The sequence below is a fragment of the Polypterus senegalus genome, chromosome 2 (assembly GCF_016835505.1).
Source record: "Polypterus senegalus isolate Bchr_013 chromosome 2, ASM1683550v1, whole genome shotgun sequence".
In the NCBI taxonomy this organism is placed as follows: Eukaryota; Metazoa; Chordata; class Cladistia; order Polypteriformes; family Polypteridae; genus Polypterus; species Polypterus senegalus.
Genome location: NC_053155.1, coordinates 98944902 through 98966210, shown reverse-complemented (window position 1 = coordinate 98966210; position 21309 = coordinate 98944902). Strand labels below are relative to the sequence as shown.

General features: G+C 38.6%; 1 protein-coding gene across 2 annotated transcripts in view; it reads left to right on the top strand.

The window, feature by feature from the left end:
• Nucleotides 1-2969: 2969 nt before the first annotated feature.
• Nucleotides 2970-21309, top strand: part of rsf1a (remodeling and spacing factor 1a) — a 90395-nt gene continuing 72055 nt past the window's right edge. For both annotated transcript variants that reach the window (XM_039744232.1, XM_039744231.1), the window contains exon 1: nt 2970-3142. In XM_039744232.1, coding sequence (XP_039600166.1) covers nt 2989-3142 — 154 coding nt within the window. In that variant the 5' untranslated portion in view covers nt 2970-2988. The remainder of the gene's footprint in view (nt 3143-21309) is intronic.

Here is a 21309-nt window from a genome sequence, read left to right as displayed (position 1 = left end):
TTCCGGTAGAGTGTGACAGAGCCAATGGCAGCGCAGTACACAAATGAGAGTTTAATTACTGGAGATCCTCTTATAATTTATTTTCACAAGGGATGCTGCTGATTGGAGTTTTTGTTTTCTTTTCCTGTGGTGTCAACCAGCTATACTCAGTCAATCATTCTCCAACTCGCTATATCCTAACACAGGGTCACGGAGGTCTGCTGGAGCCAATCCCAGCCAACACAGGGCACAAGGCAGGAAACAAACCCCGGGCAGGGTGCCAGCCCACCTCAGACCAGCTATACTTCAAAAATGAATTAATAGACAGATATTGTGCCTTTTATTTATGTTAATCGATTTCAAACTATTTCTTTTTCTCTGTTTCAAAAAATCTGTGTCTTTATATATACTATTATATTTAGTAATTTGTATAGTATTTCTTTGTGTTTTAACTGAGGACTTGTCACAGTGCTCTGAGCCCGGACTCAGTAAAGAGTACTATACAAATTGAATATAATTATTAATAAAAATAAACAACAGATCAATAATATAATTTAAATTATGATCCAAGTGTAAATTAACATTTTATGTTTAATTAATGTAGTTTATTTCCTGCCTTTTTATTCTTAGTATCTGCAGTAAATTTTACATTGATGTTGCATTAACATATATTTTACTGAAATAAATACACACCATTTCAATCAATTATTTTCATTTTTAAATTTCTCAAAACCAAGAGCTTCATATCATTACAAATTATTTCACTAGTAAACTAAATGTTAAAAAGACAAATGATTCTTGTTTAAATAGCTAAATGACCACACATCATTATATTCAAATATGTACTGATTATTTTCTTATCGGCACACAGAATACCATTTTTATACTATATTTCATTATTTCAAAAAACAATCTGTGAGATGTGCTAGTGAGACAGTTTAATAGTTTTATAATTTATTAAATGTTCTTAGTACTAGGTTGTTGTACCGTGTTAGCCATTATGAATGTAGAGAAGTTAAGCAAAATGACACCTTTTATTGGCTAACTAAAGATTACAATATGCAAGCTTTTGAGGCAACTCAGGCCCCTTCTTCAGGCAAGATGTAAGGGGCCTGAGTTGCCTCGAAAGCTTGCATATTGTAATCTTTTTAGTTAGCCAATAAAAGGTGTCATTTTGCTTGGCTTTTCTCTTAAATGTTCTTAAAAATTCTGAAATAACAAGTGTGAAATATTAATTTCTTTACCAGTTATTTGTATCAAATATTTTCCTACATTTTACTCACAATTTGATTTGAGAATACACAGATCACTATTTTGTTCATAAGAATTAATTATTGTACAAACACTTTGACATCACTTTAGTTTTTTTTTTGTCTGGCGCCACCTGATTCCATGGTTCAAGTAAACCCCAAGATACGATACGCTTGACTTGTCTTGATGTCTAGTTATGCAAGACATCAAAGTTTTTTTGGCCCTCTTAACCCCAAAGAATTCTCATTTTTGGAGCTATTTTAGAAATTTTGTGTAGGAAATTACACTCTAATGATAAAGAGTAATCTAACAAACAGATGGCTTAAGTGAAAATGATCAGAAAGACTTTAAGTTGTGCATGCCACATTAACCATCAATGGGAGTTCATCCCCAATGGGATAGAACAGGTCAAAGTTACTCCTTTTCACAAAACTTCGGAAAATGGGGAATTGTAATGTTGTGATGTGTTGTTTTATGCTATTTTCAGGTTGCTAATCACAAAAATTATATTTTTGATATTTGACATTCTTTACCGGTTGCCCTAGCTCTCTAACAGCCATGCACAGAAAGTTAAAAATCATAAATTTCAAACCTAAGCGTGTGAAGTATCATTTTAGACCATTTCAAGGTTAATGATTACAAATATGGTGTTACTTTTGATCCTTTACTATGGATCTAGCCCTCTATGGACCTCAATCAGATGGTGAAAAATGACACATTTCTATTACAATTGATAATATATAGACTTTAAACATTTAAATTGAATCACACATTTTAATATTTCAAGTTTATTACAAAACAATGTTTATTAAGCGCTTCGACCTCATGAAGTATGCGAATGAAATTGTTATGAAAACCCGAATTAGGACGGCTTACGCTAATTCGTACATATTGTTAAGTGTTCTCAGGGGAAAAGCCATTTCTTCCGAATTGGACTTTAAAACCTCAGCATATTCTTCAAGGAATACCAACTTGGAGAAAAGTAAAGATAATGAAGCTTCTTTATTTAAGTATTATTTCAGAAGGAAAATTTTTCATTACATTAATATTTCCTGTTACAGTTTAAATCGTCAATGTGCCATATACCATAAAATAAAGAACGGTAATTAATTTAAAATGTAACATGGTCACACCTGTTTATCTTAGCATCCAAATCCAAACACGGACAATTCAGGTGTGGGGAGTAACTGTGATAAAGAAAAGAGGACGCCCAACTACACTGACAATATCCACCCCTACCTTACAAAGGGCAGTTCTGCTTATATTAGGTGCAATTCGAGGTCTAAAATCTTTGTGAAAAAAACAAATGATGCGAAATATCGGTGCTGAACGTGACAATTCCGAATTAGTTTATTAATCAGACCTTTCAGGGTTTAGTTGATGTTTAGTTAATGTCTAACTGTAATGTATTCCCTTGTATTTTTTTCTGTGCAGTTGATTTAGAAGTACATTATACTTTCGTGTTCTCAAGGCAAACTGCTAAAATATAACAAAACAAATCATCGATTTTTTCTTTCAAGTATCAACAATGAAAATGCATACTAATTTGCGCCATGGGATATTTAAATCTCAGGAAGCACTGCCTCACCGTGACTCGCTTCCCGGGGCGCGGCCTTCGACTGTCGCGTGTTGCATTATGGGCGGCTACTGCCGCCGCTGCAAGCGTCCCTTGCATGTCACGCAATGCATTATGGGCTGCCATCAGTCCTCCGGGCCCCGTTGCTCTAGCACCCCAACCCGCCCCCCCAGCGGAAAAAAATGGCTGCTTCGGCGGCAGCGGAGGGTTCGTGTCCCGGCTTATGCCCCAGCTTTGCTGTGGTCTGTTCGTTTTTGGATCGCTATGGGGGTATGCTGGACCTACCAGAGATTACCTTTCCACAACTGGAAAAAGCGCTGCAGGACACGGCGACAGGTAGGACTGCGGGGATGTTTTCTTAGCGGGGATGTTGCACACACACACATCCACATACATACATACATGCAGAGAGACACATAAGAGCTCCATCCCCGTCTGTGCTGTCTACTGTTATTGTGTGGTGTGGTCTGGAGTGGGAGGATTTGACGAATCCTTTCTTTATCACCACTCGATGTAGGACTTGGATCTTTTCAGTTTATGACTATGCTGATGCACTGTTTGCGAAACCATTGTTTTATTTTGTTTAACGAAACAGTTTAAATTGAATGATGCTTTTCTTAAGTCGAGGCGCCTGATATGTGCCGCCCTCTTATTTTCCACAAAGATGAGATAACAGTCACACATATGTAACATAATATAATTTGATCTAGTGTACGATGTGTTTTCATTCGTTTTGCTCTGAAGTGGGCACTGCTCCGAGGCCCTCTGAAATTAAATACGCCGTCGATATTTACAGTTTAATGGTCTCTCTTTTGGCAGATAGTGGTTCAGTAGCCTCAGTGCGCATGCGCCGACTGTATATTATACTAAACTTCCTGCGGGATGGTCAGACGAGATCTCCACCGACGTCCTGCTTTTTCCTACTTCTTCCCATTTGTCGTTGTTTGTGTTTTGTTATAATTTTGAAATTTCACGTTAAGACTCTGTGGAATTATAGATTATGTAATACATTTATTATGCCCGATAACTTGCATGCAAAACGCACAAAAAGAGCACCGCAGCAGGCCATGCTGCAACTGTTAAACTAATAACACAGTGTGCATTTTTGGTCGACGTGCGTTCATACTATAGTTTAATTCTTTTAATTAAAGAAGTACGCGATGTAATTTTTACAGTTTGTTTGAGTACATTAATCAATAAAAGAAATTTATTATAATAATTTTGACTTTGGTTTTGATTCTTTTTTTTCGCTCTTTGGCCCGCCTCCTAGAGGTCAGAACAGTATAACACGCAAGTAATCCTTACATAAAACTTTAATGCGCTTCAGTAAAAACTAGTAAAGCTCGAAATTATTAGAATTAACTTTCAATGCCTGTAAGCAGAAATTTAAATAAATGCTGAGATCGTATGCAATAAAACATCGTGTTTTATTATTAGATAATAAAATATACGTCTTGGTATCCTGTAATTTTCTAATAATCAAAATACAGTTCTAGAAGTTGTAGATTATTTGTGTAGTGCATTGTTAAATAGCAGATTAATTATTTGATGAGGTTTCCTGACACTATTGACTTACATATTTTCTCATCTAAACACCACTGAAATACACTGAAAGCTTTTTCACTGGAAGTTCAATAATTGTCATTCAATAAAACGTTGTGAGTACACCTACTTAAGCCAGAGATTTAACTGGTCAATTAAAGCAAAAATATTAATGGATGAATAACATTAGCTTATTTACAGCTTTAATGGTACATGCATTCTAAAATACTGTACAATGGAACTGTTTGTATTACTGGATATGTTTTGCTTTAGTAGATTTTGTGCAGTGCTTTTAAACATAAGCTTGTCATATTACTAATGCAGTACATACAGTTTGATGTGAATAGTCAAAGATTCCCTAAATAAAATCTTGTAAACTCTAAATCGTAAAATAATAAAGATACTTTTTGAGAATCGAGAACCAATTTAGAATTGCCTGATTCAGCTCCAAAGACCTGTGTTTGATTTCTTTGTTCAGACGCTGCCTATATGAAGTTTGCACATTCTGCACAAGTCCAGTTATGTTTTTATCCTTGTGTTCTGGTTTCCTTCTGCATCGTAAAAATGTGCATACCATACTGGCCTGAACCATCATGTTGGAGCTGTGTAAGTGGCTGGGTTCAGGTCCATGAAGTTGTTTTGTCCAGTGCAGTCTGTATCTAAATTTCCCATATAAGCTGAGGTTCTTTGCAAACAAAGCAGGTTCAGGAAATGTATATTGATTGTAGGGGTGTCTGATAAATTGGATGACATTCGTTATGGCTAATAATGGAATAATAAAATTATATCATTATTTGTGATATGCAAGTCTGAAAGGTCAATACTTTAGGTATGTACCACAGAAGCTGTGCTGTTCCTCGAACCGCTGGTGCTTTGCTTGGTATGCTGTTGGGTGTTTGGTCATTTTCATGATGAATATCTCAGATATCAGTGTGCAACACATATTCTACAAATGGTTAAAAGTAAGAAACAATTACAAGGCAGCAAACGGTGTTGGTCATATTAATGGGAAGCATTTGGACAAGTGTGTTGCCTGCCTAAAGATAAGATAGGGTTTGACTTGTGTTGGCTACCCCACTGCCAGCTTTTTCTTTGTTAATCCACCTGTTCTCTGAGAAAATGAAGGGACTCTGCCAAATAGCCTTAAAGCAAAATGTATTAGTTTTGTATTCATGGCTAGTGTACCCCACTTAAACAATAAAACATGACAATAATATTTATATATGTTACTTTTATATGCGTTTGAAGCTAAGATAATTGGAGATGGTCAGATGTTTAAGATAAAAAAAACGAACTTATTTCACCAACGTGTAAAAACAGACATTAGAAACAATACATATTGACGTGTATTCATTAACAGATGATGGGGTATTTATCTTAATATTTATATGTTAAAAGCTAAATGTATTAAAACTACATCTTTGTTGGGAATTTAATTTCGTTTGCAGTAGGTGATCTGTGCACAGCAGTGAATCAAACTCAGTCTTAAGGTCCTGTTGATTGTAAATTTTCAGTTCTTAATTTTTTTTGTAAAAGAAACTACTGTATATGGAAGCAATCACAAAATCAAACTGATAATTAGTAAGGGAGTTTAGAGAAGAAAACCCCAAAAATGTTTTTATGGATATGCACCCAAATGGAAAGTATATAAGAGAGCGTACATGTTGGGATGTTTATGGTGGTAATAAGTTGAAATTCCTAAAAATATTTACATAATTTTGTAACATCTTTACAGTGACAATGGACACAAAGTTTTAGAAAAATGAACATACCAAAATTATCCAGTCACTCTTAACCATGCCAAACCTAGTAATGATGTTTTGTAAGTTCAAAGGGATCTATCACCAGAATTAAAAGAATATGCTTTTAACACCTAATATTAACACAACAGCAGGGGATAAACCTGTAAATTGTCAGCTGAAAGTAAAATTAAAAAGCTCTCCCCTCTTTAAAAATATATTTTTTGGCAATAAAAGTGACTTGATCTTGCAGTGAATTCAATATGCTTATCCTGTGGCAATGTTCATGAGATCTTCATCTGTCACCCACTATTTAATATCCCATATTTAACTTCTATCTTTTGAATATAAAGATGTGTGTTTGTATATTTATACACTGATCAACCACAACATTTAAACCACGCAGTTCTTTTACTTGGTGTATTGGAAGCAGGAGAAATAGGGAAGCACTAAGACATGGGCTTAATTGTAATGGCTAGACAACTGGGTAAAAGCATCTCCCAGTATGTAGTGGTTAGTAACTGCCAACAGTGGTCCAAGGAAGGACAACTGGTGAACCGGTGACAGGGTCATGGGGTTTCTAAGGCTCAATGACACCCATGGAGAGCAAAGGGTAGCTTAGCTTGTCTGGTCCATTCCCACAGAAGAGCTACTGTAGCACAAATTGCTGAAACACTTAATAATGGCCACGAGAGAGGTGTTAGAACACCCAGTGCATCGCAACTTGATGAGAATGGGACTGCATAACCATACACCAGTCAGAGTTTCCATGCTAACCTTTGTCCACTGGTGAAAGTGCTTACAGTGGGCCTGTGAGCATCAAAACTGACCATGGAGCAATGGAAGAAGGTGGCCTGGTCTGATGCTTGTGTGCATACTTGTATTTGTGGAGGAGATGGCAGCAGGATGCACTATAGGAAGAAGGCAAACTGTCAGAGGCAGTGTACACTCTGGGCAGTGTTCTCCTGAGACACCTTGGGTCCTGGCATTCATGTGGATGTTAATCTGAAATGTACCTCCTATCTAAAGATTGTTACAGACCATGTACAGTGGGTACGGAAAGTATTCAGACCCCCTTCAAATTTTCACTGTTATATTGCAGCCATTTGCTAAAATCATTTGAATTAATTTTTTTCCTCATTAATGTACACACAGCACCCCATATTGACAGACAAAAAAATAATTTTTGAAATTGTTGCAGATTTATTAAAAAAGAAAAATTGAAATATCACATGGTCCTAAGTATTCAGACCCTTTGCTCAGTATTTAGAAGCACCCTTTTGAGCTAATACAGCCATGAGTCTTCTTGGGAAAGATGCAACAAGTTTTTCACACCTGGATTTGGGGATCCTCTGCCATTCCTCCTTGCAGATCCTCTCCAGTTCTGTCAGGTTGGATGGTAAACATTGATGGACAGCCATTTTTAGGTCTCTCCAGAGATGCTCAATTGGGGTTAAGTCAGGGCTCTGGCTGGGCCATTCAAGAACAGTCACATAGTTGTTGTGAAGCCACTCCTTCATTATTTTAGCTGTGTGCTTAGGGTCATTGTCTTGTTGGAAGGTAAATCTTCGGCCCAGTCTGAGGTCCTTAGCACTCTGGAGAAGGTTTTTGTCCAGGATATTCCTGAACTTGGCCACATTCATCTTTCCCTCGATTGCAACCAGTCGTCCTGTCCCTGCAGCTGAAAAACACCCCCACAGCATGATGCTGCCACCGCCATGCTTCACTGTGGGGACTGTATTGGACAAGTGATGAGCAGTGCCTGGTTGTCTCCACACATACCGCTTAGAATTAATGCCAAAAAGTTCTATCTTGGTCTCATCAGACCAGAGAGTCTTAGCAAACTCCATGCGGGCTGTCATGTGTCTTGCACTGAGTAGAGGCTTCCGACAGGCCACTCTGCCATAAAGCCCTGACTGGTGGAGGGCTGCAGTGATGGTTGACTTTCTACAACTGTCTCCCATCTCCTGACTGCATCTTTGGAGCTCAGCCAAAGTGATCTTTGGGTTCTTCTTTACCTCTCTCACCAAGGCTCTTCTCCCCCAGTAGCTCAGCTTGGCCGGACGGCCAGCTCTAGGAAGGGTTCTAGTCATCCCAAATGTCTTCCATTTAAGGATTATGGAGGCCACTGTGCTCTTGGGAACCTTAAGTGCAGCAGAAATTTTTTTGTAACCTTGGCCAGATCTGTGCCTTGCCACAATTCTGTCTCTGAGCTCTTCAGGCAGTTCCTTTGACCTCATGATTCTCATTTGCTCTGACATGCATTGTGAGCTGTAAGGTCTTATATAGACAGGTGTGTGGCTTTCCTAATCAAATCCAATCAGTATAATCAAACACAGCTGGACTCAAATGAAGGCGATCTCAAGGATGATCAGAAGAAATGGAACGCACCTGAGTTAAATATGAGTGTCACAGCAAAGGGTCTGAATACTTAGGATCATGTGATATTTCAGTTTTTCTTTTTTAATAAATCGGCAACAATTTCAAAAATTCTTTTTTTTGTCTGTCAATATGGGGTGCTGTGTGTACATTTAGTGAGGGAAAAAAATAATTTAAATGATTTTAGCAAATGGCTGCAATATAACAAAGAGTGAAAAATTGAAGGGGGTCTGAATACTTTCCATACCCACTGTACGTCCCTTCATGGCAACAATATTTCCTAACGGTATTGGCCTAGTTCATTAGAATAATGCTCCATACTACACTATAAAAATGTGTAGGAAAGTTTAGTTTTTTTTCCATATACAATACAATTTATTTTTATATAGCCCAAAATCATGCAAGAAGTGCCGCAATGGGCTTTAACAGACACTGCCTTTTGACAGCCCCCCTGCCTTGACTCTCTAAGAAGACAAGGAAAAACTCCCAAAAAAACCCTTTCCAGGTAGGTTGGGCATGCAGTGGGTGTCGCAAAAGGGGGGTCAATACAATACACAATTAATCCTCAATATAATTGTGCAGTCTCTTCTTTGCGAGTCTAAGCTGGGTTTTTCTTTTAAAGTCCCTTCAGGCATTCCTTGTGTGGTTTTGGACTATACAAGAAATACGTTGTTGTTTGAGAAACATGACAAAAATTTGAAGGTGTTGACTTGGCCTTCATATTCCTCAGTTCTCAATATGATCAAGTATTTATGGAATATGCTTCAAAAAATAAGTCTGATCTTTATAGACCCTGTTTTGTAATTCACAGGACTCCAAGTATCTGCTACTAATGTCTTGGTGGCAGATGCCACAGGGCACCTTCAGAAGTTTTATGAAGTCCGTGCCTCAACGGATCAGAGCTGTTTTGGTGTTACAAGGGGGATCTTAACAATATTAGACAGGTGGTTTTAATGTTGTGGCTAATCAGTATGTTTTGTATGTATAGATTATGTATTTTATGTGTGTGTGTAAGTATTACATGACCATGCTTTTACTATCTTGAATACATATATGTACATTGATAATGTTTTCAGAATAAATTCTGTATTAATGTTGCATATTTGTTGAACTCAATGTTGATTCACCTTAGGGAGATAAGACATTCTTTTATGCCTCACAACCATTTCATTTTTAAATGTTGCACAGATAAACTTTGGCCAATGGTGCAAACAATGCACACCTAGGGTACATGTAGATACTGCAGCTGAATGCAATGAGTTTCCTGCATCAGTGCTTATGTTGGGATTATGCAGTCTTTGAGGATGCATAAGCAATGCATGTAGTACCAATAAAATTAATTGCTTGTATATTAATGATAGATGGCTAGTGAAAAGAAAAAATCCAAGTATTTTCTCAATGTATAGATGCAATATTGTGAAGAAAAAATATTCAAAGTACTGTGCTTTGTCTTAAAGTTCCCCTTAAAGCCCTTTTTTGGTCCCAGCCTTCATTTTCATAATTTTTACTATGTTCGAGGCAGTTGGCAGCATGCAGTCATGTAATCTGAAATACCTAGTGACCCGCTCCAACTAGTCTGCGACTCACTGTGACAAAATCGGACCCGTTTTAATCTTGTCTTTAGTTGCAGGTACAGACTGTGTGTGCATGAGAACTGACATCCAATAAATGTTCATCCAGAAGTACAATGTATATATTGGATTGACAATATATAAGGAACATAAGTGTTTTGGACTCTCGTCTCGTCTGTCTGATGTTTTATGTACCATCACAGAATTTAAAAAAGAGGAAAAAAACTGGCCATAGCTGTTAACCCTTTGCATAGCTTTGCCTCCATCAGGCAGAATGCAATTGGTTGTCACAAAAAGAGGCAGATCAAATGGAAGATCAGCACACTGCTGCTAAATTTGACATGCCCCGTGACTTCTTTTTTCCCAGTCATGTAATCTGACATTGTTTGGTGACGAGATCAGCAACAACAGTTGGCAAGTCTGACATACTTAATGACTGGAAGTCATGTAATAAGACATTGGCTTTAGCACACATCCAGTTGGGTAGCTCTAAACTAGTAGTGGAAGACCCTCTACTAGTTTAGTTACTATTTTCACCATTTGTCACAAAGACATCACAATTCTTATTTTGCTTGCCTTTAATGAAGCAAGCAAGTAAGAAAACAAAAATATTATATATATAATAGATTCCAAACCATACATTTTACAACAGAACTTATTAGTGACCCTGTACACTCCATAATTAATTATTATTCAGCTGCTCTTCAGTATTATTGTGTGGCATCATGCAGGAGTTGAATACAAGCAGCCCAGTTTCCGTGACTAATCATTGAACTGGAGCCTGAATTCCCAAATCCCCATTTCAAGAGGTTGTGGGTTACAGGACTGAGGGTATTTCAGCATCCTTATTAAAAACGATTTGTTAATCATGAACTACCTGATTATTCCCATTACTTGCCGCCACCACCACACTCCTAACTTCTTGTCATGGCCTCATAACATTTATTCAATAGCATTTTCTGTTTAGTAATTGAAAGTAAATTCTGCATAACCCAATGCTAACTCTGTCAAAACCAAAATCTTATTAAAGGCATGGTGTGTATTTGGTTCCAAATGACTTCTGTTTCTGTGGATTTTTTTTTAACGTGTAAGTTGGAACATGTACTAAGAATTGTCTCTTAATAAAAAATGGCAAGACATGCAGAATACCTTTATTTATAACTTTAGCATGAAAAACTGCACTGTGGCACAACTGATATTCACGGTGTTTATAATGATGTGAAGGTAAAATTTGCCAGAGCAAAACATGGCCTCAGCTTACACAAGTGTTTTGCGCATACAAACATGCAAAATTTAGAAAGTCCCATCCTCAGATAAGTATGCCAAATAGCAACATTATTTCGTGAATATACCACTGCATCCACAGATTTCTTTTTGAATCAAACTCTATTGGGGCCAGCAAATCATAATTTTTATTGTATTGTAACCATTATCGTGGTATACTCAAACAGTTACTGTAGCTTTCATGAGCTACAGATCTGAAAACGAGTGTTTAATGCATCAATATATCTTTCACTTATATTGGTTCAGGAAACCGGTAGACTACACCAAGGGGCAATTTTATACAGAAGTGGATCTTGCATTGTTCTCCAAAGGGGTCCTCAAGTGTGGTGGAGCAAGAAAATGAACACATTTCCCATGTAGACATCTGCCCTTAGTGACAGAGTGTTGTCAACTGCAGGAGATATTGTCTCAGTTTCATGCAGAGAGTTGACGAATAAAGGAAATATAACCTTCTAAGTTCTTAACAGAACCAGTCATGACCCACAGCAAAATTGGTCAGGCATTCAAGCAGGAAATAAAATGAAATGCATTCTTGGATCATTGTTTGATGCAAACTCAGAAAAAACAAAAAGAGAAGTTGAAATGTGGATGGTTGCGCAGTGCAATAACTTTTTTAATAGTTTTATAGGTGGTTATTGTCACATGTACAGAGTTTAGTGAAATTTTTAATTGCATGTGCAATATGCAGTATGCAGCAGGTATTCTGTTACTGCAGTGCAAATGTTTTGTTAATATTGTAGTAGTTGGCAGTTTACCTGTACGATGGGAAGGGTTGGATGCATGATTTGTCTGTGACCTGTTGCACAGAAAGACGGAGCTCTGCATTCTGTAAACTCGAGGATTATTTGGGATAAACTTTACAAACCTGGGAATTTTCAAAATTGCAGGTGGAGACTCTAGGAGCATAGGATAAATACTGTATCTGCTGTGTTTCAACTGTAAGTGGTCTGAGGCAGGGGTGGGCATTCATGATAGTGGAAGACAACCAAGGGTAAGAATAGCCTTGGCTAGTTGCCGGATGGAGTCTGCTGTTTCTCAAGGCCATTCCCATGAAAACAACAGTGGGGAGGTGCTACTTTTCAGAGTGCAGTCTTTTATTGTTAAATAAATATACCATTTCTTAGGGTTAACTGTCACTCGGTGTGTGCCTTTATATCTTGGTGTTTGGTAAAACTTTTATTTGATTTGAATGCAAAAGAAAATGTTTATCAATCAATCAATCAATCAACATTTATTTATATAGCACATATTCATACAAAAAAATGTAGCTCAAAGTGCTTTACAAAATGAATAGAAAAATAGAAGACACAATAAAAAATAAACATAAGTCAACATTAATTAACATAGAATAAGAGTAAGGTCCGATGGCCAGGGTGGACAGAAAAACAAAAAAACTCCAAAAGCTGGAGAAAAAAATAAAATCTGTAGGGGTTCCAGACCAAGAGACCGCCCAGTCCCTCTGGGCATTCTACCTAACATAAATCATCATATTTTCATGGAAGGACCTGATGATGATGGTCACGTAGACTTCTGGCTTTCAGTCCATCATTGTTGGAGCATCATGATGCTTTGAGTAGGTGGTGGTGGCAGGCCGCCACCACAAAGAAACCGGAAAAGAAACAGAAGAGAGAGTAGGGGTCAGTACGGATTTTAGAGCCACCATGAATAGTTATTATGAAGAATTGAACATACAGAGTATCAGGATTATGTTAAAGTGAAGTTATAAAAGGCCATGTTAAAGTAATGTGTTTTCAGCAGTGTTTTAAATTGCTCTACTGTATTTGCCTGGCGAATTCCTATCGGCAGGCTATTCCAGATTTTAGGTGCATAGCAGCAGAAGGCCGCCTCACCACTTTTTTAAGTTTAGCTTTTGGAATTATAAGGAGACACTCATTTGAAGATCTAAGGTTACGATTTGGAATATAACGTGTCAGGCATTCCGATATATAAGATGGAGCGAGATTATTTAAGGCTTTATAAACCATAAGCAGTATTTTAAAGTCAATCCTGAATGACACAGGCAACCAGTGTAGTGACATCAAAACTGGAGAAATGTGTTCGGATTTTCTTTTCCCAGTTAGGATTCTAGCAGCTGCATTCTGCACTCGTTGCAAATGATTTATGTCTTTTTTGGGTAGTCCTGAGAGGAGTGCGTTACAGTAATCTAGTCTACTGAAAACAAAAGCGTGAATTAATTTCTCAGCATCTTTCAATGATATAAGAGGTCTAACTTTAGCTATGTTTCTTAAATGAAAAAATGCTGTCCTAGTGGTCTGATGAATATGCGATTTAAAATTCAGATTACAGTCAACGGTTACCCCTAAATTTTTTACTTCCGTCTTAACTTTTAATCCTAGTGCATTAAGTTTATTTCTGATAACCTCGCTGAATCCATTATTGCCAATTACCAAAATTTCAGTTTTCTCTTTATTTAGTTTGAGAAAATTACTATTCATCCATTCAGAAATACCAGTAAGACATTGTGTTAGTGTATCGAAAGAGTCGGAGTCATCAGGTGCTATAGATAAGTACAGCTGTGTGTCATCAGCATAGCTGTGGTAGCTCACATTGTAACCTGAGATAATCTGACCTAACGGAAGCATGTAGATTGAGAATAACAGCGGACCCAGGATAGAGCCTTGTGGAACACCATATCGGATATCATGTGTCTTTGAGATTTGATTACCACAACTCACAAAGAATTTTCTCCCTGCCAGGTAGGATTCAAACCAATTTAAGACACTGCCAGAGAGGCCCACCCATTGACTAAGGCGATTTCTAAGAATATTATGATCAATGGTGTCAAATGCAGCACTCAGATCTAAGAGGATGAGAACAGATAAATGACCTCTGTCTGTATTTACCCGCAAGTCATTTACTACTTTAACAAGTGCAGTTTCTGTACTGTGATTTGTTCTGAAGCCTGACTGAAAAGTATCAAGAATAGCATGTTTATTTAGGTGGTCATTTAACTGCATAATGACTGCCTTCTCTAAAATTTTACTTAAGAAGGGCAGGTTAGAAATGGGTCTAAAATTTTCAAAGGCAGAGGGGTCAAGATTATGTTTCTTAAGAAGGGGTTTAACTACAGCAGTCTTAAGACAGTCTGGAAAGACCCCCGTATCTAATGACGAATTTACTATGTCCAGAATATTGTCAATTAAAACGCCTGATATTTCTTTGAAAAACCTGGTTGGTATTGGTATTTACAAAACCAGTTCAAACTTGTGTATTTGCATACTGATTTAAATCTATTTTGCAATGTTTTGTTATATGGATGTTTAAGAAGTAAAACCAAACATACGGTAGATTTCTTTTATGAAGATTTCATATTGTGAGAATATTGTGAAGCTTAATATTGTATTGTGAAACTTAGATCTCAGTATGAATTGTATCATGGGGTAAATATATTATGACATGCCTACCACCAACATTCATTCTTCAAAAAAAATATAATTTAATCCATGCATTTTACACAATAAAAGTGTACTCGGTTATAGGATGTATGAATCATTATGCATCAAATGTGCCTGTTTTCTTGGTGAGCTGTGGACTACAGTATGAGAGCTGCAGAGACTTCATCAATTTTCAAGTTGAAGTTATTTCTACACAATCATGGTATACATTAGTTTGCCACATGAATTTACATTAAAAGTGAAGTGCATAAAAGGTTGAGTATTGATCTATATCTATATGCTACACTCACCCCTCTCCCACTTGGACAGAGGCAGTGGTGCTGTAAGAATTATGTTTCTGGACTTCTCTAGCGCATTCAGCACCATCCTACCTCTGCTCCTTAGGGACAAGCTGACTGAGACAGGAGTAGATTCAAACCTGGTGGCATGGATCGTGGACTATCTTACAGACAGACCTCAGTATGTGCGTCTCGGGAACTGCACGTCTGACATTGTGGTCGGCAACACAGGAGCGCCGCAGGGGGACTGTGCTTTCTCCGGTCCTGTTCAATCTATATACATCAGACTTCCAATACATCACGAAGTCCTGCCACGTGCAAACGTTCGCTGACGACACTGCTATTGTGGGCTGCATCAGGAGGAATATAGGAAACTAATCAAGGACTTTGTTAAATGGTACGACTCGAGCCACTTACACTTGAATACCACCAAACCAAGGAGCTGGTGGGGGATTTTAGACCCATGATTATCAGAGGTGACTGTGTGCAGAGGGTACAGAACTATAAATACCTGGGAGTGCAGCTGGATGAGAAATTGGACTGGACTGCCAATACTGATGCTCTGTGCAAGAGAGGACAGAGCCGACTATACTTCCTTAAAAGGCTGGCGTCCTTCAGCATCTGCAATAAGATCCTGCAGATGTCCTATCAGACAGTTGAGGTGAGCGCCCTCTTCTTTATGCTGCCTCCCCAGCACACCACCTCGTAGAAGAGGGACACCTCACGCCTGGACAAACTGGTGAGAAAGGCAGTCTGTATTGTAGGCACGGAGCTGGACAGTTTGACATCTGTGGCAGAGCAACAGACGGTGAGCAGGCTCCAGTCAATCATGGAGAATCCACTACATCCACTGAACAGCATCATCTGACAGACTGAGATCGTTCCTCCCCCACACTATGCGACTCTTCATTTCCACCGGGGGGTAAACCTTAACGCTACACAAGATTATAGACTGTTATACCTGCCTCGCACTCTTCGCCTTGTATTTTTTAACGTGCACTGCACTTTTGTTGCTCTTTAATTAATATTGTTTTTATCAGTATGCTGCTGCTGGAGTATGTGAATTTCCCCTTGGGGATTAATAAAGTATCCATCTATCTATCGATCAATCTGGGTCTTGGGATTATACAATACAATTTATTTTTGTATAGCCCAAAATCACACAAGAAGTGCTGCAATGGGCTTTAACAGCAGTACTCGATGGTAATGGATATCTGCATTTTTCTCCTTCAGCAGTAGAGTAAATAGTTGCATACCAGTGTTCACTGGCACCTTGTGCTTGGGTCATGGTACAACTGGTGCCTATCCCACCAAGCATCGGTATTGAGGCAGAAACAATCCCCAGACAGGATGCAAGTCCATTGCAGAATGAACGGAGACACCTGTGGATTACTACAGGGGGTCTACAACTCTGGTCCTGGAGTGCTACTGTGGCTGCAAGCTTTCATTTCAATCCTTTTCTTAATCAGTGACCAGTTTTTGCTCCTAAATTACTTATTTTTTCTGCATTTTAATTGACTTGTTTTTTTCAGGGCTCAGTCCTATGAATTGCTTCATTTTTTCCTTAAGCGGCACCCAAGCAGAAATGAGATGTGAAGTGAACATATAGATGACCAGTTAAGTTGGGTAGTCAAACCCCAACCAGTTTTTTTAATTAAAAAAACGTTCTTGTTGCTAGTTAAACCTGTTACACTGTATTTAATTCCTTGTCTTGTTGGTGCTTTCATTCTGCTACAGCAGATATTTCCATAACTTTTATTGGGGGATTTATTTTCCCCCATGAGCCTATTCAAAAATGTTGGGTGGACCTGAGCAGATCAACATTACGTAGACCTTCACCTTTCTTTATTTTCTGATATTGCATGATGGTCGTATGTTGGCTCCTGTGCAAAAGGTTCTGTGCAGCACATACTGTAAATTCAATCACTTTGAACAGTTCTGCTAAAAAAATATCCTTAATTTCGGACATAGTGAAGATGTGGGAGAAAATATTTAAACTGCGGAACGCTACATAGGTGACATTCTTGCTCTTCCAGGAAGATCTTTTCTAGTGACCTGAGGACAGGATGGTCCTCGGGCTGTCCACAGCAGCTTGGGAGAACAACGAAACAGCCCAGAACCATCTAACTTAAGTCTTTGCTTGCTGTAATACTTTTTAAATATTAGAACCATGATTTTGATAAGCTCTACAGTCGGTGCATTTTTGGCAGTCCTTAAACTGCAGAAGAAATGGTATCTCTTCAAAAAAGCCTTCCCAGCAACAGGAGCCTCCCCCATAGGTGGACAGCTGCATGTTGCTATGCCAAAAACTCCCTTACAGTTCTAATCTACTACATCAGATTAAGAAAAATACATTGCCTGAGTCAGCCTGATTGTTTGTTTGTTTGTTTAATATGATTTATTTAATTATTGTGGAAACCTATTAAAGTAACTTTATAAAGCTGAAATATGATTTATATGGGATGCTATTGCTGCTCAATTTTGGCAACTACTTTTGAGAAGTAGTTTTCTTTCAAATTCACTAGATTAGTGTTTCTCAGCCACTGAGTGGGTCGTGAGTGGTTTGCAGCTCAACACTCCGATTGACCCCCTCCTCCTGATGCGTCAAACGCAACCGGTTCTTCCAACCGGTAACGGGAACTACACTCCTCCTTGGAGGGTCTTGTAAACACAAAAGGCTAAAGGGGTTTCATCGCTAGAAAGGTTAAGAAGCGCTGCACTAGAAGACAATTACTGTACAAGTTGACGGCCCTGGCATAATTATCTGAAAAAAAGTGATAGTGCAGCTCTGCATGAACTAAAGCTAGCAAGTACATTTTATGTAGCTGGCCAATGTATGAAACCTTATTTTACTTAAGCGCACTTGCAATTAATAATGGTGGCAACTAAAAAAATAATTTTGAAGACCATTTATTTGTTCTTTCCAAAGAAATACCTGGGCTCTAACTTTTGTTTTAATGCTTGCCTCTAACATGAACTTCTCCGGTTAACCAGCTTTACAACAGTAAAAAAGCGAAGTGTAACTGGGTCACTTATGGTTTTGTTGTCTTGTCCTCGGCGGTTATATAACACCATCCCTTAGTTGTACCTGCAGCCCCAACAAACATCCATTCTCTCAAATGTTCTCATGCAATATTCCCACATAGAGGACGTTTTTGCCTAATATTTGGAAGAACCATCGCTGAAACAAAATAACTTGTTAAACTTTATAAAATTATAGCTATTGTTCACCTTAGTTCTTTCAACTAACTCTCTTTTAAGTAAATTCTACAGTAGTATTGAGTGTAAATTGCTTTTTGAGTTGAGTGAACATAAAGGTAATATAAATTTGTTTGAATAATGTTTTTGTTTGGAATTATTTACATTTTTAAGTTGGAACATCTAGTTTTTATAATTTAAATGTTCAACTGGGTATTGAAGCAATCCCTTTTTTGGTAAGCTTGTCAATATTTGATTATTGGTGTTTTGATTTACAACATGGCTAAGCATAATTGCCACATTACCGCAGCACTGGATGAAAGTTATTAAAGGAAATTTAAACTTCATTAACCCCCTTGGGGCTGGAGTTCTCAAGCGACATTATACACCACCACTTCCTCAAAGCTGGCATGTCATTCTAACAAGGATCAAGCATAATCTAGTTATTAAAAGGAGTTTAATGTAACAAAAATATTTTCTGCAAATTATTACAAACATGCATTTAAAATATGTGGATTTTGAAAGATAGGAGTTTCTGGAACATTAAATCCATTAGAGACAGTATGCTAAAAGTAAAATAAATAAACATAACTCAACACAGATTATAAAGGTGCCAAAGCAGGAATCCACAACCAGATGTAAGCCTCCCTCCACAAATGCTACAATGAAAGAAGAGAGTACTGAAGTTGAGAATCTACAATTGAAGTGAGTCTCAATGACAGCACATTCTACAGAGAAACCACAAAATGGTAATTTGGAAACCTGGACACAACATTAAATACAGACATACACAAAAATATAGTTATAATGTGAAATGGTCATACATGGAAATTAAAATTCCACAGATGTAACTATTCATCTGACTTGGAAGGCCCTACCTAATACAAGGAGTAAAAAAATGAATCAAAGAAAAAAATTAAATATTCACCTGTTGACAATGACTGTTAAACAAAAACAACAATGGAAATGGCCACTTGTGGCACACTTTTTTGTTTTACATCTGTAAAACCTTCCAAACAGTGGGGAATGCAGGATTAGCACAGCTTTTAAACTTTATTAGAAAAGTTCTAATTCATAAATCTAACAATCAGTATTTTATGCAATAAAGTAGCCTAGCAGTGTTTTTTAAACAAAACATGCATTCTTACACAACTGGCGTAATTACCTGCATGTTTTACAGTGTGGGGTTCATTATGCTGAAGGTGAGGCAGAGTTTTTGCAAAGAGGGTACTTGTAGTCATTTTAATATTTAATCAAAGTTGTTTCATATTCCCAGCAAATATGGAGAAATGTGGCTATGGAATTAAAGACAAAAATATGTAAAACTAATTTGGCGGAAAGTGCTATTGTTCTTTTATAAATAATATAGATAGATACTTTATTAATCCCAAGGGGAAATTCACATACTCCAGCAGCAGCATACTGATAAAAAAAACAATATTAAAGAGTGATAAAAATATATAACCGGTATAACCGACAATAACTTTGTATAATGTTAACGTTTACCCCCCTGGGTGGAATTGAAGAGTTGCATAGTGTGGGGGAGGAACGATCTCCTCAGTCTGTCAGTGGAGCAGGATAGTGACAGCAGTCTGTCGCTGAAGCTGCTCCTCTGTCTGGAGATGACACTGTTCAGTGGATGTAGTGGATTCTCCATGATTGACAGGAGCCTGCTCAGCGCTCGTTGCTCTGCCACGGATGTCAAACTATCCAGCTCCTTACCTACAGTAGAGCCTGCCTTCCTCACCAGTTTGTCCAGGCGTGAGGCGTCCTTCTTTATGCTGCCTCCCCATTACACCACTGCGTAGAAAAGGGCGCTCGCCGCAACCGTTTGATCGAACATCTGTAGCATCTTATTGCAGGTGTTAAAGGACACTAGCCTTCTAAGGAAGTATAGTCGTCTCTGTCCTCTCTTGCACAGAGCATCAATATTGGTTATCACCCAGCTGCACTTTCAAGTAATTATAGGTCTGCACTCTCAGCACACAGTCACCTCTGATGATCACAGGGTCCATGAGGGGCCTGGGCCTCCTAAAATCCACCACCAGCTCCTTGGTTTTGCTGGTGTTAAATGGTGCGACTCAAACCACCTAAAATGTCCTTGATTAGTTTCCTATACTCTTCCTCCTGCCCACTCCTGATGCAGCCCACGATAGCAGTGTCACCAGGGAACTTTTGCACGTAGCAGGACTCTGAGTTGTTTTGGAAGTCCGATGCATATAGGCTGAACAGGACCGGAGATAGTACAGTCCCTTGCAGCGCTTCTGTGTTGCGGACCACAATGTCAGACCTGCAGTTCCTGAGACGCACATACTGAGGCCTGTCTGTAAGATGATCCATGCCACCAGGTATGAATCTACTCCCATCTCTGTCAGCTTGTCCCTAAGTAGCAGAGGTTGGATGGTGCTGAAGGAGCTAGAGAAGTCCAGAAACGAAATTCTTACAGCACCACTGCATCTGTCCAAGTGGGAGAGGGAATGATGCAGCAAATAGATGATGGCATCCTCCGCTCCCACCTTCTCCTGGTATGTGAACTGCAGAGGGTCAAGGGCGTGGTGGACCTGTGGCTTCAGGTGGTGAAGCATCAGCCGCTCCATGGTTTTCATCACATGTGACATCAGAGCAACAGGCTGGAAGTCATTCAGCTAACTAGGACGTGATATACCTTTGGGACTGGGGTGAATGCAAGATGTTTTCCATAGCCTCTGGACTCTCCCCTGTTCCAGGCTCAGGTTGAAGATGCGCTGTAGAGGACTCCCCAGCTACAACACACAGGCCTTCAGCAGTCGTGGTGATACTCCATCTGGACCCGCTGCTTTGCTGGCATGAAGTCTCATCAGCTCTCTTCTTACCTGGGCTGCTGTGATTGTGGGTGGGGATGTCTCTCCTATGCTGGTGTCAGCAGAAAGATGGGTGGAGGGTACAGTACTTCGAGGTGAGAGTGGGTTAGGGTGGTCAAACCTGTTTAAAGAAGTTATTCATCTGGTTTGCGCTCTCTGTCTTTCTCGATGGTGGCACCCCGCTTCGAGCTACAGCCAGTGGTGATCTTCATCCCATCCCACACTTCCTTCATGCTATTATTCTGTAACTTCTGCT